This window comes from Bos grunniens, chromosome 25 (genome assembly GCF_055505025.1).
Source record: "Bos grunniens cultivar Pamir isolate PY7600 chromosome 25, Bosgru_T2T1.0, whole genome shotgun sequence".
Taxonomy (NCBI): domain Eukaryota; kingdom Metazoa; phylum Chordata; class Mammalia; order Artiodactyla; family Bovidae; genus Bos; species Bos grunniens.
In genome coordinates this window covers 15,069,524-15,087,641 of record NC_141189.1, presented here as the reverse complement: position 1 = coordinate 15,087,641, position 18,118 = coordinate 15,069,524, and the positions used below count along the sequence as shown (strand labels likewise).

Below are 18,118 nucleotides of genomic sequence, written 5' to 3'. Positions count from 1 at the left end.
AAGAAACAAGGTAATAAACACCAAATACTTGTATATAAGTATTAAAATGGTAATTGAGAGTTTATTTCAAGAGGAAAAGAAACAGTAGAAGAGTCCATTTTTGCTATTATTCATATTTCATAGATGCTTAATGCTAAATAGATTTCAGGTAAAATATACCAAATAAAATCTGTCAACTACTTATGATGCCCGTACCCACCTCACATTCACACCTGTATTAACACTTGTGGATGTGAGGTGGCAGTGTTGTACACTGCACACTGTTTAGCTAGAACACATACTGGAAAAAAAAATTGTCCAGGGTATTTCTTGGTCATTCAGTGGTTAGGACTCTCACTGCCAGGAGGCTCTCACTGCCAGGAGCCCAGGTTCAATCTCTGGTTGTGGAACTAAGATCTCCAGCCACGCAACACGGCAAAAAAAAAAAAGTTTTCCAGAGGAGGTTAATGAGTAGTCACAGATACATGGAACAATCAGACACGGGATAACTATATAAACAGATTTTAATATGCTTCATTGTTGTTCTTCTGGAGTAATGGTAAATAGCATACCTGAACCAAATATAAACATATTGTAAGTCTAATAAAAACATCAGCAAATTTTTTTGCAAACTTGTAACTGGTTATTAAAAAGTTAATATTGAGTTTAATTTAAAACATCAGCAAATTTTTTTGCAAACTTGTAACTGGTTATTAAAAAGTTAATATTGAGTTTAATATTGAGGTTATTAATACAAGTAATACTAGTATTCCTGAAAGGTTTTCTATAGATCATATTTCTATAAGCTAACAAATTTTCTAATGATTAACTATTTTAGAATCAAGTGCTATTTTTATAAAGTAATTCAGTGCTAAGAAAGTAGCCTTCTAAAATATAGTACACTGGACAGTCACTCTAGGAAACAATATAGTATTATTTAGCAACACTTAACCTGTGCATTTTCTATGACCCAGCAATTCCATCTCAAGAATGCACTCAGGGACTTCACTGGTGGTCCAGTGGTTAAGAATCCACCTTCCAATGCAGGGGATGTGGATTTGATCCCATCTGGGAACTAAGATCCCACATGCCGTGTGGGGCAACTAAGCCTACTCACCACAATGAGAGAAACCCCAAGCACTGTAAGGAAGACCCAGTGCAGCCAAAATTAAATAAAAAAAAAAAGAATGTACTCAGAAGAAAGTCATACATGAGTGTCAAGAGTCACATATGAGAATGTGATAGTCAAGTAAGTCACACCCTGGAAATATATCCATGATATGTCATGAATAAAGCAGGTTGCAGAACATTATATACACCAATTCCAAGTTTTGAAAAAGAACTCTGTGTGTGTCTATAAACATGTGCAGTACATGATTATGAGTCTCTATATAGTTGTTAACTCTGGGGAGTAAAAAGAATGAAGAATTTACCTCGCTATGTTATTTGGCTTCACAGATATAGAAAACAGACTTGTGGTTGCCAAAAGCGGGGTGGGGGTTGGGGGTAAGAAAGATTGGGAGTTTGGGATTAGCAGATGCAAACTATCATATATAAGATGGATAAACAACAAGGTCCTCCTGTATAGTATAGGGAACTATATTCCATATCCTGTGATAAACCATAATGGAAAAAAATGAGAAAATACATATATATATGTATGTATGTATAACTAAGGGTTTCCCTGCTCAGATGGTAAAGAATCTGCCTGCAATGTGGGAGACCTGGGTTCAATCCCTGGGTTGGGAAGATCCTCTGGAAGAGGGCATGGCAACCCACTCATGTTCTTGCCTGGAGAATCCCCATGGACAGAGGAGCCTGGCGGGCTGTTACCACAGGGTCATAAAGAGTTGGACATGACTCAGCGAGTAAGCACATGTATAACTAAATCAACACAACATTGTAAATCAACTATACTTTAATAAAATTTAAATATATATATATTTTTATATATATTTATAAAGACGACCTAACTTTAGAAGACCTAACTTCTCTTAGGTCTGCACTTACTTTGCAGGTAGCACAGGTTTGATCCCTGGTCAGGGAATTAAGATTCCATATGCTGCACAGCATGGCCAAAAAAAAATAAAGAAAATTCATTCTTAAATTTCTGCTCCTTTGACAGTTTTATCCATATTAGTCAAGATTGTCCATAGAAACAAGACCAACAGGATGTGTATCTATCTATCTATACACACACACACACACACAACGAGAGAGAGAGAGAGAGACTTCCACCAACTGAGGCAAGTGTGCCCAGAGCCTGTGCCCTGCAGAGAAGCCCATGCACGGCAATGAAAAATAGCCCCCACTCTCTGAAACTAGAGAAAGCCCTCACACAGCTACAAAGACCCAGTGCAACCAAAAAGAAATAAACAAAATTATTTTTCTTAAATGAGAGACAGGGAGATTGATTTACTTTTTTATTTTTTTTTTGGCATGTCTTATGGCAAACGGGATCTTAGTTTAGTTCCCCAACTAGGGAATGAACCCTTGCCCCCTGCAGTGGAAGTATAGAGTCTTAACCACTGGACCACCAGGGAAGTCCAAGATTGATTTCCTTTAAGGAATTGGGTCACATGACCGTAGCGGTTTGGTAAACTCAAAATCTGCAAGGTAGGCTGCCAGACGGGAGGCACAGGGGAGACAGAGTCCAAAGTCTGTCTGCTGGCAGAATCCCGTCTTGCTAGGGGGAGGTAAGTCTTTGATTAATTAAGGCCTTCAGCTGAGGAGGCCCACTCATTATGTAGGATACTCTTCACAACAGAGTGTATTTAATCCACCAACAGAGTATATTTAATTCACCAATTTATTAATAAATGTTAATCTCATCTTAAAAAAAACACCTTCACAGAAATGTCCAGAAACATGTTTGACCTAATATGTGGGCACCATGGCCCAGTCACACTGACACATAAAATTAACCATCACAGTCATCTCTAAGTGATGAGATTATAAATTTAAATTTGCTTTTGGTACTTTGTCTATGATTATGTATTATTGTTTTTTTATGTGTATTATTTGTATAATAAGAAAATCAAATACATTTTTTTTAATAGTTAGGAAAAAGATTTGCTTTAGGAAGTCTTCTATAACAGCATGGAACTGAGCTCACATATACCATTACAGGTTTTTAGTACATTGTGTACCTTATGTGTGCTGGTGTATGTTTGTCTCTATCAGTTCAGTTCAGTCGCTCAGTCGTGTCCGACTCTTTGCGACCCCATGAATCACAGCATGCAAGGCCTCCCTGTCCATCACCAACTCCCAGAGTTCACTCAGACTCACGTCCATCGAGTCAGTGATGCCATCCAGCCATCTCATCCTGTCGTCCCCTTCTCCTGCCCCCAATCCCTCCCAGCATCAGAGTCTTTCCAATGAGTCAACTCTTCGCATGAGGTGGCCAAAGTACTAGAGTTTCAGCTTTAGCATCATTCCTTCCAAATAACACCCAGGACTGATCTCCTTGCAGTCCAAGGGACTCTCAAGAGTCTTCTCCAACTATATTGGGAAAGAAATCTTTGGAGGGGCCTTCTCTTTTCATGTGTCTATTTACTCCAAGCACAGTACTCTGCCACAAAGTAGACACTCAAAGAATGAATGGCCAACATAGGAAAAACATTACCCAAAATCAGTATGATTACCCCACCTCCTCATACAAAACCTGCCCCTATTCTGGAATTTCCTTTAACTCTTCAGACTCCTAGTCTATAAATGGTAACTATGTAGCATATATTTTGAAATTCTATTTTGTCAGAAATGCCTCTAACCCCTTGGCCTTTCCCTATCTCCACTTCTATTGCATTAATTTGAATATTCTACCTATTAAACATATGTTTTACTTAAAAATACATGCTTTGAAAGCAACCTATGATCCCAAAAAAAGAGATGTTTAAAAACTGGATTAATTCTATCATTCATTTAAAAAGAAAAACAAACATACAAAATAGCCAGAAAATTTCTGAAAAAAGATTGATGAAGAGGATCTGGCCCTACCAAATTTTAAAACATATTGTAAAACTATAGTAAATGAAACAATATGGTATGTATACTTACAACAGTACACAAGTGAATACAGTCCAAAGTAGATCCAGAGACACCTGGGAATGTAGCAATGCTAATAATCACATTACACAGTAATGGTAGAAAACATTATTCTTGAAAAAAAAAATTGGATTGTGTGAATTTTTTCCCAAACATCAATAACTAATTCTCCAGTTCTCAGACACCAACTGCCATCCAGAAACTCAATTCAATTCTGACACTATCTAGAGTTAGTGCAAACCCCACAGTTAAGGGCTCAGTCTCACAAGACTGTCTCCACTTCACACTCTAGTTACAAGTCCAAGGTCTCTAAGCTACCCACACTTCTGTCCAACTTGGCTACAAATTTGGGGGTTTCCATAATCCCTTCCATAGGGAAAACTGAAAAATGTTGAGACTGATGCAGTACTCAGGAAATCGCTTGACTCAGTAGTTTATTATAAAGGATACAACTCAGGCACACCCAAATGGAAGCGATGCTCAGGACCAGGTGTGAGGGGAGTGACACAGAGATTCCACGCCCTCTGGATATACCATGCTACCAGGACATCAATGTGTCCATTCACAGATTGTTTAAGCATTTTTATAACCCACCTCCACCCCCTCCATTCTCTGGAGGTTGGGGGTAGCGGGCTGAGATTTCCCATCCTCTAATCCCGTTTGTTCTCTCTAGTGACCAGTTCCTATCTGAGGTTATCTAGGCTCCCTACTTTGACTCATTAGCAAAGACTCAGGTGTATTCTAAAGGGGACTGTAGTAGGTAACAAAAGACACCCCTATCACTCAGAAAACCATGGTTTTAGTTAGGTTCTAGGAATCAGGGACAAAGACAACATATATTTTTTATTCTATCACAAAGTCTTATCTCATTCCTTATTAAATTCTAAGTGAATCAAACTTTAAAATGAAACAGAAAATCTTGAAAATACAAAAGAAAACATGGGAAATTTTTAAAAATATTTAAGTGTGTAAGGCCTACTTTACACAGCATAGCACAAAATTCAAACACACATTAAAAAAAGGAAACATCTGACTATATGAAAAAAGTTAATGTTTAATTGGAAAAAAGGCATAAATACAAAATACAAATAACACTAGGACAAATTCATTGCAACATAGAAAACATAAAGAGCTCCTGTGAATATTTAGAAACTAAATACAAAAACAGAAGACATGACTAGACAGTTCACAGAAAAATACAAATGGCTCCTACATATAAGATACACTCAACATCACTCTAAACAAACGAAACTTTAAGATACCATTTTTCACCTATAAAATTAGCAGAAACAAAATGTTAAACATTTTGAGGACATCCTTTCCTTTATATATGTATTTATTAAATCATATATACATATATAGGTAAATGATTTAATAAAAATGTTCATTAGCTCAATATGATTTGATAAAAATAAAAATGGACATACTTTGTACATTTCATATTTTCCTGTAAATATTTCTGCCTCCCCCTTTTATGGACACATAAAGTGTGGGTACTGCAAAAATGAAAATATTCTGAATGTTTTTAATATAGTCCATGTTAATATTTTGATGGCCTCTGCCCTTTGAGCTGATGCCTGGGGAATGGTTATAAAAAATGAGAACACATTACACATGCTATTTAAACCATGCTTTTCTCCCTTATTTGTGTCATTAAATATGCTTTCCTCATCCTCTGCACACAGTTTTCAACACCTTTCTGACTGCCCTATCCTCAGTCTTCTCCCTTAGTTCATCCTCCATTCCACCAATGTCTTCATCACTAGTTCTTTGGTTTCTCACTGCCAGCAGGCATATGCGCAAACGTCTTAACTCACAAACCAGGCCCTGGCAGTCAGGACAGGCTACTTCCCTGAATTTGTCTCTTGCAACCTTTTCCCCTCCATTCTATGCATACATCTTTGGTTGGGCTTGACAGGCCCTCCCACTGTCTTCCTGTCTGACATCACTCTCCTAGGCTCTCTTCTCCTGTGAAGTATTTACTTATTGTTCAAAACTCACCTCCTTCAAGGACTTCCCTGGCAGTGCTTAAGACTCCAGGCCCCCAATGTAGGAGGCCAGGGTTCGATCCCTGGTAGGGGAACTAAGATCCCACATGTCATGCAGTGTGGCCAAAACAAAAAACCTCACCTCCTCCAAAAAGCCTTCCCTGATGCTCAGAGTTAATACCTTCATGCTCACAGCACTTCATTCATTCCTTAATTATAACATCGGAATCTTTACTGTTCATTGTCATTGTCTACAAGTTTATCTCCCTAACTAGGCTTATGTGCTTCTTGTGGATTAAGGATCTTCAGGACTAATCACGTATCTCCTACTGTGTAACTCATACACATGCTTTTGTGATTCTCAAATATAAAAAGCCACTGAAAAGCATTACATACCAGGATATTTACTGCAGCCTTAGAACAAGATTGGGAACAACCTAAAAGCCAACCAGTAGGTGACTGGCTAGTCAGGTCATTCTTATAAAGATTATTATGCAGCTGTTTAAACGTAAGAATGAGGAACCCCTTATTTTTATATTTTTTATGTTACCATCTTCAGGATACTTTAAGTGTGACACACCCAACAGTGTGTATTATAATTTGCCATTTTGTGGGGGTGGGGATTTTTAAAAATATTTATATACATATTTATTTAGAAATCCAGACAGCATCTGGGAAATTCAGAGTATCTAAAGGTATATATACATCAGGAGAAAATTGAAGTAGAGGAGGGAGAAATACTTTTCATCATATACCCTTTGTCACCTTCTACATTCTGAACAATTGTAGCTATGACCTATAAAAATAAAAAATAAAAATATCAGAGAATACCTGGTATCTAGGTGGGAGGCGGGAACTGGATACTAGAAACAACTGTGGACATCTTTCAGAATAAGGGAGTCCTCTCACAGGCTGGACACCACTGCTTGGCCAACTTTGAGTTTTCAAACCTGCCTTGAGAGCACTGTGTCGTAAGCCCGAAGGGTGAACCGACTCTTGCTTCTCAACTGTCATCGCCCCAATCAGGTAGCTTTCTAAAGGCTTCTAGCACTTTCCACCTTGCCTTATATCTCTTCTTCCCTAGGCCTAAAACACCTAGGATACTAGGCAAAGGTCCTTTTCAGGTCCACTTTGTAACCGCCAAAGCACCTAGAACACCGTCCAGCACACTGTACATAGTCCAGAAAACTCTGGTCACCGGGATAAACTCAAAAAGGGAGGAAAAAAGTAAACGGCGCGAGTGCGGAATGGAGGAGGCCCACCCTACAACCTAAGGCCGGGGAACTCCGCGAAAAAGCAGCCGCCTCTCCAGTCACGCGCCGACAAGTTCGCTCCGCCTACGTCCTCAGGTCCGGGGTCCGCAAAGCCGGAAACCAACCACCTGCGACACTGGAGCCCTGGGAGCCCTGGGAGCCCCGGTTGCCGGTCGCAGGGATACAAGCTCCGCCCGAACGCAATGGCGCCGCGGCCGACGCGAGGAGCGGGGCTACGTTCGGCCGCGACCCAATGAGCGGCGCCGGCCGGCCCGCGGCCCAGTGGCGGCGGCGCGCGGGCACGCTGGGGGCGGGCCCGGCGCACCCGACTGTTCCAGAAGACCCGGATAGCGCCTCCCAGCCACGCTGAACCGGCTCAGGGCTTTTCGCCACGCCGTGTCCTCTTATCTTCCTCTGCTGGGTCAGTTATGGCGGCCGTGAAGACCCTGAACCCCAAGGCCGAGGTGGCCCGAGCCCAGGCGGCGTTGGCGGTCAACATCAGCGCGGCCCGGGGGCTGCAGGACGTGCTGAGGACCAACTTGGGGCCTAAGGGCACCATGAAGATGTAAGGCGGGACTGGCGGGGAGGGGCGGGCGGGCACCGTGCACCTCGCGCTGTCGCGGGCCTGCGCCGGGGACCGAGGCGTGGAACTCGCCGCCTCTGGGCCTGTGCGCTCGCCACTGCTGCCCTTCTTCCCCGTATTGTCCCGGTTGGGTCGTATTTTTTGCCCTGGCCGTATCCTGGTGCTCGATTCCTTCGCCGAGAACAAAGCTGCCCGCGTGCGCGGCGCTCCCCCGCGCTTGGGACTTGAGCGCCCTTTCAGACTCTTTCCCAGACACTAGAGGGGTGAGCACTGCGCTATCCCTGTTAGCGGGGTACAGAGAACCAACCCCTTTGCCCCAGCTCTTGAAGATCTGGTCAAAACCCGATTGTTAAGGGCCTCTTAACTTGATCTCCATTGAAAAAGTCACAGTGCGATTCATTTCTGCCCATTGAACAGGCTTGTTTCTGGTGCTGGAGACATCAAACTCACTAAAGATGGAAATGTGCTGCTTCATGAAATGGTGAGAGGCTGCTGTCCTAGATCCAAAGTGTCTTGGTTTTCCGTAGTACATTTGATTTGTAGGAAGATTTTTACTCTCAAAAGGTAGTTTTCCAGACAGTGGAAGGAGTAGGAAAAAATGTTATCAGTACTATAATTGACAGTACCGAATAGTGAGGAGCCCTGGAGTCTAATAAAGTCTACTTTGAATCCCTTACTCTTACATTTAAGGCTTTCTTTAAAGGGTGTTAATTAAAATTCTAATAAAACCTGAAGAACTAAGAGGAATGACAGGCAAAATGCGGCAGAATGGTTATACTTTTTCAAACAGTTCTTTTGTGTTACATCACACTTCACCACCACCATCTGAAGGAGAAATAAAACTTACCATTTTTAAAGTCCCAGTGACTAAGAATCTGAGGTTATTGAGAGGAGCGGTCATTTCCCTAAGTTCCCCCAAAACAGTTAAAATCCTAGAAAAGGAAATGACTTGCTATGTTTTGAGTTTAAAATAAGATTTAAGGCTTTGAAAATAGCGTATCATACCTTCAATGTCCAGATGTTTTGTTACTATCTTCAGTATGAATTAGCTAACCTGGAAGGTGTAGTTTTTGTTGGTGGGTTAAGTGGTGGCCTCTGCTTGCAGAGAAAAATAGGAGTCATAGTTTAAAGTCGATGTCAGAAAAGCTATCTTTATCTGACTATTTAATTTTACCTAATCTAATAAACTAGTCTGTTTAGATTCTTAAAACGGTCAGTGTCCCTAAAGACATAAAAGGCTGTAGTAAAGGACAATAAAGGAGACAAGAACAGTGCAGGAGCCATGATTGGATACTTTGTAGTTAAGAATTTGTGGGTGACAAACATTAATATTTTGTTCTTCCAAAACTGTTCTACAGTGACTTAACATCCACTGTGGTAATATTTGCTAAGGAGGCTAAGTGGGTTTTTTCCGTTGTAAATTGTTTGCGCAGTGCCAAATAATAACTGGGCTGCTGAGCTTTCATTTTTAAAAGGCACTTGGTTTATTCTCACAAGAATCCTACATTTGTTATAAAGAGGCTTGCATGGATTTGAAATTGTTGCTATTACTTGTTAGCCCCATTACCTTGAGTAAACCTTCACTGGGCCTCATATTTCCTCATCGATAAAGTCAAGATAATCTGAGAAGTAAATTATACATGAAAATGTTATTGTCATCATAAACTGATAACTCAGAATAGCTAATCATGAGTTTTTAATCAGAGCAATTTGTAGCTGCATACTTTGACATTTTGTGCAAATAGATTAGCCATTTACACATCTTAAGGTATATTTGGACTATTTTAATTTTAAGTTGTTTAAGGAATTTTTCTCTTTCTCTACTTGCAGCAAATTCAGCACCCAACAGCCTCCTTAATAGCCAAAGTAGCAACAGCCCAGGATGACATAACTGGTGATGGCACCACTTCCAATGTCCTCATCATCGGAGAGCTGCTGAAGCAGGCGGATCTCTACATTTCTGAGGTATACATGATTCTTGTGCTGCTTTGAAACTTCGTTGTCAATAAGAAATAATCTCAGTTTGACTCCTACAGACTGATGTACTGATGGTAGCTGAGGCCATATAATGGAATGTAAAGAGCAAAGGGCTTAAATCTGGGAACCAGAGTCTGTATCCTTGTCTGACAAATTTATTGTCATCCTAGAGCTGAAGAATCTTTGTTGACCTGAAAGGTGTTTTTGTTTCGTTTTTTCAATCAAGTTGCATTCCATATATAATTTTTTATATGTCTATAACATAGCTTAATAATTGAGATCTAGAAATGCGATATTCACGATGGCATATTTTTAACGAAAGAGTCAACAAAATTTAAGAATGCCATAAATTTTTTAACTTTCAGTAGTTCCACGGGTAAAGCAAACTTCAGTACCAGTCTGATGTAGGAAGGATTTCTTGGAAAGAGAAAGACAGGCTGAAAAACAGTCTCTCTGTTTTTCATTAGGAAATGATGTGAATTAATTTCAGATTACCTATAGAAAAGATGTAATAGTCAAATTGTTATGACACAATTTTGAGTTTGGGGCATTATCCCTTGTGGTTTGCACAGTGAACACCCAAGTGTGCTTTGTAGTTCCCTTGGCTTTGACTCTGTGCTAGAGTAATGTCTGTTCTTTTCCTCTGCATTGAAAGGACTATTTATCCTTTTAAATGTATTCAGAAAGTCAGCACATTATATTAATTGTGTTTAAGGGTATGAATGATGCAGAATAAACTTTCATAAATTTGCTTTGTAATGAACTGTAGTTAGCATCTACCTGAAGATTTCTAGTGTTAGTGGTGGTTTTGTAATTGTATGTTTACTATAGGGTCTTCATCCCAGAATAATTACAGAAGGATTTGAAGCTGCAAAGGAAAAGGCACTTCAGTTCTTGGAACAAGTCAAAGTAAGCAAAGAGATGGACAGGGAAACACTTATAGACGTGGCCAGAACATCTCTACGTACTAAAGTTCATGCTGAACTTGCAGATGTCTTAACAGAGGTATGTGTTAAGTTTAACATGTGTCTGGTACTTTACGCCTATACTGAGAACCCCTGGCAACTGGAAATATCAGTATTCTTACTAATTGCAACTAGAGAGTGCCATCTAAACTCTTCACAGTGTCATACTGTGTCAACTAAATATTTGGTCAGCCATAAAGTTCATTTTTGTGGCAGTAATAACCTGATCTGTGTCCCTAGAAGAAGTAAAGTGAGAAAATCATAGTATTAGTAGTATTCCTGGCCAGGTTACAAAGATATAATCAGACCTTTCAGTAAAGGGGGTTTATAAAATGGAGATTTTATTATTAAAAAGTTTCCTGTTGTCAGTATTTTTTATTGTAGAGGTGTCAGTGGTTCTTTAATTACAATAGAGGTTTCAGGAATGTAAATTACTCCAGCCCTTTACACATAGTGCATTCTGTTCTGTTAGCATGTAGAAAAAGACTTAGATCAGTTCAGAGATTTTCAAAGACAAGAAACTGCTTTAAACATCTGTGAAGAATAAGTACCATAAATGTCTCAACTTCCGCAAATCAAATTCATTGAATGGTTACACTCCTGTTGCAGGCCGTAGTGGACTCCATTTTGGCCATTAAAAAACAAGATGAACCTATTGACCTCTTCATGGTTGAGATCATGGAGATGAAACATAAATCTGAAACAGATACAAGGTAGGTGTTACAATGCTATGAAATACTTCAGAGTACACATTTGAAGCTTACACAGTACCTATTTTTGCCTAATTTTTTTTGAATTAATGTATATTGCCTAGACAAGTTATCATTTACTCAGCAGTATTATCTCTTGAAGTCAATTTTTTGTATTTATAGTCAGAATGATCCTGGAAAGTCAGCTTCATCAGTCATTTGGCATTTATTGAACTATTGAGTACAGAGCATATAGGAGACTTTGAGGAATTTTAGAGATAAATTATTTCAGAGACCTAGTTTGAAAACATTTTTAAAAGGAGGTGATCACCAGTGTAATAGCAACCAATTGTGACTGTTTTCTGTGGAGAATTTTCTGTATAAGAAAGAGTTGTGGCTTTAATTTGAATGGCTTGTTTTTGTCATGTTCTGGAATTTTGCGTTTTCACAATTGAACCTTCTTAGGTAGTACCCAAAAGTCCTATTCAAATAACTCAAGAAATAAAGTTGATTGTGTGAAAATTGTCAATATAGTCTCAGTGTTCTAATTTTGTTAGCATATTTTACACCCCCATCTGGAAATAAGTAAGAATATAATCTCTTCCGTGTTTTAACAGCTTGATCAGAGGTCTCGTTTTGGACCATGGGGCACGGCATCCTGATATGAAGAAGAGGGTGGAAGATGCATACATCCTCACGTGCAACGTGTCATTAGAATATGAAAAAACGTGAGTTTATAGCTCCTTAGAAACGAGCTTGGCATTTGGGTCAAGTCATTTTTTCCCCCTAAGACTCAGTGTCTCCACTAAAAAGGGCAAAGTGCCTCCACCAGGGATTCAGACAATTCTAGGAAGTAGCCTCTGAAAGCATACCAGGGGGTGGCATTGGAGCTTGGTGACCACTTGCTAAATATTTCCTCCCCTGTCTGTAACTTCTTTTTTAGAGAAGTGAATTCTGGCTTTTTTTACAAGAGTGCAGAGGAGAGAGAGAAATTAGTGAAAGCTGAAAGGAAATTCATCGAAGACAGAGTTAAAAAAATAATCGAACTGAAAAAGAAAGTCTGTGGTGATTCAGATAAAGGTTTTGTTGTTATTAATCAAAAGGTGAAAAATCTTGTTTTATAAACTAGTCTGTATCTATTTTTATTTTAATGGTAAAATATTGAAACTTCTTCTGTTGTTATTACAGGGAATTGATCCCTTTTCCTTAGATGCTCTTGCCAAAGAAGGCATAATAGCTCTGCGCAGAGCTAAAAGGAGAAACATGGAAAGGTACGGGTGGCAGATTATCTGTGTGACAGGAATTTCACTTTATTTTGCAAGTTAACTTGGATTATTCCTTTTTTCCCTTTTATCTTTGTGAGTTTGTAATTTTCTATTTTTACAAAATATGCATAATATTAAGTTTATAATTTTAAAATATATAATTCAGTGTCATAAAGTGAAATTCACATTGTTGTGCACCTAGCACCATCGTTCGTTTCCAGAAGTTTTTCCATCGCAAATGGAAAATTTGTACTTCTAAACAATAACTGTACACAGTCTTGCCAGTAAATACTAGTCCACTTACTGTCTCATGAATTTGATACCTCATGTAAGGGAATCATGGAGTATTTGTCCTTCTGCATTTGGCTTATTTTCACTTACTGTAGTCTTTTCAAAGTTGATGTTGTAGCATGTGTTGGGATCACATTTCTTTTTCAGGATGAATAATACCACGTGTTGTTGATTCATTTATCTGTCCATGGACATTTCTTTGGGTTTCTACCTTGACTCTTGGGAATAGTGCTGCTATGAGTGTTGATATATACTTGTTTTATTTTGAAACGATGACCTATATGGTACCGTTTTTTCCTTATCAAGAGACTGCATCAAGGGTTTGAGAGAATACTTCTCCCGCAGAGCTCTTGGTGCATCTTTAGATTTCATGTCGGAGGAGTATTTACTGACTTGAGGAGAGTGGTTTAAACGGGGAGTTAGAAGAAAAGACCAGTTTTCAGCTGGTTGGTGGCAAATGGAAAGGCTTATGTAAAATATATTTTAGAACATGATTTTAGTATGTAATTCTGAAAAAGATTGCTTTCTAAAAAGAATTAACCTCTAGATATAACTAATAAAAGCACTTCTGCATCTCCCTTAAAATACTTGAATATTTCAGGCTGACTCTTGCTTGTGGTGGGATAGCCCTAAATTCTCTTGATGACCTAAATCCTGATTGTTTGGGACATGCAGGACTTGTCTATGAATATACATTGGTAAGTGTATTTTCTTCCCAAAATAATACTACTTTTTGGTTCATGAATTCTTCAGTAGTTAAAAATTCTTCCAAACTCAGGGTAATGTTTTTGCTTTGTTTACATACATTTTGATGATTTGTACATAGTAATAATAAGCCCTTGATGGGGAAATCACATTTCATTTATGTAACCTTTTTTCAAAGAAATTATTAGCTTTAATGTGATCAGTGTGGTGCCCTATTAATACCCCATTTATTCCTCCATAAGCCCCTCTCCCCTGGTCATCCCTTGCACAACCATATCCTGTTTTTTAAAATACTATCTCTTCACACAGGGAGAAGAGAAGTTCACCTTTATTGAGAAATGTAACAATCCTCGCTCTGTCACATTATTGATCAAAGGACCAAATAAGCACACGCTTACTCAAATCAAAGATGCAATAAGAGATGGCTTGAGGGCTGTTAAAAATGCTATTGATGATGGTAAGATCTTCCCTGTGTTTATTCTTTTTTCTAGTCTAAAAGGCATGGCTGAATACTGTGTTCTTTTTGTCAGTAGTTTACACAGCCAGACACCATGCAAAAGTAATGTTTTCCCTTTAAAATGGCTATGATGGTATGCTAAGTTTTTTCATAGCATGCTGTTGTTAAAAAGGGGATACAAATAAATGAACTAAAAGCTTGCAGAATTTGCATGTGCTCCTTAAATCATTCTGTTGTTTGAGATGTTGCTTGTATCGCTTTCAAATGCAGTATTAAACTTGCTGTGGTTACATGGAATTCTCAAATCAATGGCTTTCTTGTGTTTTAATGTATATTTTTCCTTATAATTGACTCAACAGTTTTATGTTCTCTGTATCTTAGCATTTTCCTCTTCCCCTCACCCAACAGGCTGTGTCGTCCCAGGTGCTGGCGCAGTGGAAGTGGCGATGGCAGAAGCCCTGGTTAAATACAAGCCCAGTGTAAAGGGCAGGGCCCAGCTTGGAGTTCAAGCATTTGCTGATGCGTTGCTCATTATTCCCAAGGTGTGAATGCTTTTAACAGTTTTCTAAACTATGCCAAAGTGATTCATCCGATGAAAGCTTTTGATGTGGGTTTTTTCATAATGTGGATTTTGAATAAATAGATATCATCCATTTTCACCCTAACATTAGAACAGGTGTTTCTCCATATCTAATGTATTGGTTCCTCTGGACAGGAGGCTTGACTATCTGAAGTTGTAGTGTAGGACTTATCCTTGAGTACAAGCTTGCTTTTTCTTTTTATTTGTTTTAAACTAAGATTAATATGGACTCCCCTGGTGGCTCATATTGTAAAGAATGCTTGCAATGCAGGAGACCTGGGTTCGATCCCTGGGTTGGGAAGATTCCCTGGAGGAGGGCGTGGCCACCCACTCCAGTATTCTTGCCTGGACAGTCCCCATTGACAGAGGAGCCTGTCAGGCTACAGTCTATGGGGTCGCAGAGAGTTGGAGAAAGATTAATATGTTGGTTTTCTATTGTGTGCTCATTTGAAGGTACAGTTTATGGCTAGTGTATTGCTGAGATTGAGGTGGATTGGTGAATGAGTTAGTAATGTATATTAGTCATTGTGTAAAGTGAACATTAATATCAGTCTGCATTCATTAAAGTTTTTTTTAACTGTTAGTTTGAAATACTATTTCTTTATTTTAGACTTAACTATCACTTAGTAGGTCCTGTCTTTAAATAGTTACATTTGTTTCCTTTAGGTTCTTGCTCAGAACTCTGGTTTTGACCTCCAGGAAACACTAGTTAAAGTTCAAGCAGAACATTCAGAATCCGGTCAGCTTGTGGGTGTGGACTTGAACACTGGTAAGGAGGATGCAGCCGTTTGAAGGGGGAGATCTAGATGCTATAAGCAGAGTACAGATTGCTGATACTGCTGAGTTGTGCTAGGTGGTTCAGGTGTATGTTGAAGGGTTTCATATTGAGCTTGTTTTAGTCACCTTTTTATCAGGGACTTTGATTAAAGTGATATATTTGATGATCATATTTATGGGTGAAAACAGGCTAAGGATAGCAAAAGCTGGAAGAGGGAACCAAATCTAATGAAATGATGAAGGCTTTGATGTTAGGCCAGTGTAGTACAGATCATACAAGTAGAAAGTGGAAGATGTACATACATCTGTGCAGTATGTGGAAGACCTGTTGTGAACAGCAGCATTTACATTCAAGTTAATGTAAAACATTTCTCTTTTTAATTTTTATTGGAGTGTAGTTGATTTACAGTGTTGTGTTTATGCTGTACAGCAAAGTGAATCAGTTACATACATATATCCACTTTTTTTTAGAGTTTATTCCCATATAGATCATTGTAGAGTATTGAGTAGAGTTCCCTGTGCTATACAGTAGGCTCTTAGTATCTATTCTATATATAATAATGTGTATATGTCATTCCCAGATTCCCAGTTAATAAAGATTTCTCTGGAATGAGGGAAATGATAAGCCTGTCTTGCCAGATTATAGTTCAAGTGCTGTACTTTAATATGGACAAACAAGAATGTCTCCAGAAAAAGATACATGTTCAAATGTTCGGCAACCAAATAGAGCATTCCTGTCACTGAAAGTATTCTAACTAGAGATCAGCCACTCATCAAAGCTGCTATGCATAGGAGTCATGGTCTGTAATACAGCATTGGGCTAATTGAGGAACTTTGGGTTCTCATAGTTAATACTGGAGAAATGAGTAAACACTGATGAGTAAAGCAGCACAAAATACTCTTATTAGTTCTTTTAGACAGCATTCTGATCTTATGAACCTGCTCTATGTGATTTTAAGAAGACTGAGTTACTTTTCAGGTGAACCAATGGTAGCAGCAGAAGCAGGCATATGGGATAACTATTGTGTAAAGAAACAGCTTCTTCACTCCTGGTAAGTTTGGGAAAGCCAGAACTGTAAAATAACACTTAAGGAGCCTTCATACTCTTTAAAATTGGTACATTTTGTTTCATTTTCTTCCCATAAGAAAATGTAATCAGTCGGAAGTATAGCAGCTGAAGCTAGTCTTCTGTGTATGTAGGGGTACAGGGGGAATTTGACATAATTTGCACAAGTTAGTTGGAGATTGAGTTGAATTAGAGTTCATACCTCAAACCTGAGCTGTCTTGATTTTTTTCCCCCCGTTTTCAGCACTGTGATTGCCACCAACATTCTCCTGGTTGACGAGATCATGAGAGCTGGAATGTCTTCTCTAAAAGGTTGAATTGAAGCTTCCCTTGTATCTGAATCCTGAAGACTACAGAGTGATCCTAATAATACAGCTATGGAATTTTGGTCCAAGCTTCAAATGATCTTCAAAGGATTTTCTTTTCCCATATTAAAAAAGGAGAGAACACTGGCACCTATTCAGATTCTGAAGTTCTGAAATTATAATTACAGTATTTTAAAAATTGCACTGCAGTGTCCACATACAGCAGGTCATACTTACCCAGTAAACAGGACATTTTGCTTTACCCTCAGTGATATAAAAATATTAGATAAGCATATGTTATCTACATTGTTATTAAATATTCATTGAAAACCAAATTTTAATAGTTTAATAATTTCTTCTAATGGATGTATTTTAATTTATTTCCAATAGTTCCCTGTCATTAAGCATAAGACTTAAATAACCTAAAGTTTTGAAGCATTCCTGCTTCCCAAGCATACTTTGGACTTTTCATGCTTTTAAAGTAGCTTTGCTAAAATGCTTCCCAGAAGTGTTAAGTTATCGTGAGTAGAAAGATGGAACTAGAGGCAAGAGGGGTTCAAAGAGCTGAAAGTATAAAGTGGCAAAATACAGGCAGAGGTTAAAAACACGACTGAAAATATGGTGACTAAGGACTAGTGAGGTAGATTTTCTGGCAAGATCGTTATTTTCACAGCTCAGAACCTTTGCTTATACTGATATCCTTAAATCCTCCAGTGTCCTGTTTAAAAACTGTTCTCTTCTACATGTTTGCACAAAATACAGTAGGTATATCTGAAGCCCTTGAAAGTGAAATTGTGTTGCTAAACTTTGTGTTTTGAGGAGTTGGCAGTTGCCTACAGTGAGTGTGTAATAAATATGAAGTTAAAACCTTTCTGTGCTGTCAAGATGGTATTCCAGGGTACAAAAGGAATCTGCATATAAAAGGGAAGGAAATCAATCCATCCAGTGGTTCACAACTTAAGGGGATTCTGAATTGGCAGGGCCTCTAGACTGTTCAGTCTCCCAGTCGTATCCGACTGACTCTTTGCAACCCCATGGACTGCAGCACGCCAGACCTCCCTGCCCCTCACCATCTCCCAGTTTGCCGAAGTTCACATCCATTGCATTGGTGATGCCATCCAGCCTTCTCATCCTCTGACGCCCTCTTCCCTCAACCATTCCGAGCATCAGGGACTTTTCCAGTGAGTCAGCTAC

At 38.9% G+C, this 18,118-nt stretch overlaps 1 protein-coding gene and 2 non-coding genes across 3 annotated transcripts; all 3 read left to right on the top strand.

Annotated features, from left to right (window-relative positions):
* The first annotated feature begins 7,595 nt into the window (after positions 1-7,595).
* On the top strand, positions 7,596-17,795 carry CCT6A (chaperonin containing TCP1 subunit 6A). Its single transcript, XM_086374752.1, has 14 exons — positions 7,596-7,829; positions 8,265-8,328; positions 9,678-9,812; positions 10,656-10,829; positions 11,399-11,502; positions 12,096-12,206; positions 12,422-12,581; positions 12,667-12,749; positions 13,636-13,732; positions 14,049-14,196; positions 14,605-14,738; positions 15,443-15,545; positions 16,533-16,605; positions 16,864-17,795. The coding sequence occupies exons 1-14, from the start codon at positions 7,693-7,695 to the stop codon at positions 16,934-16,936; spliced, it is 1,596 nt and encodes a 531-aa protein (XP_086230878.1). The 5' UTR covers positions 7,596-7,692; the 3' UTR covers positions 16,937-17,795.
* Positions 10,389-10,522, top strand: LOC147345062 (small nucleolar RNA SNORA22). The gene has a single exon (XR_015155134.1). It is a non-coding gene; the product is annotated as a small nucleolar RNA SNORA22 (small nucleolar RNA).
* Positions 14,239-14,379, top strand: LOC147345061 (small nucleolar RNA SNORA15). The gene has a single exon (XR_015155097.1). It is a non-coding gene; the product is annotated as a small nucleolar RNA SNORA15 (small nucleolar RNA).
* Positions 17,796-18,118: the final 323 nt, after the last annotated feature.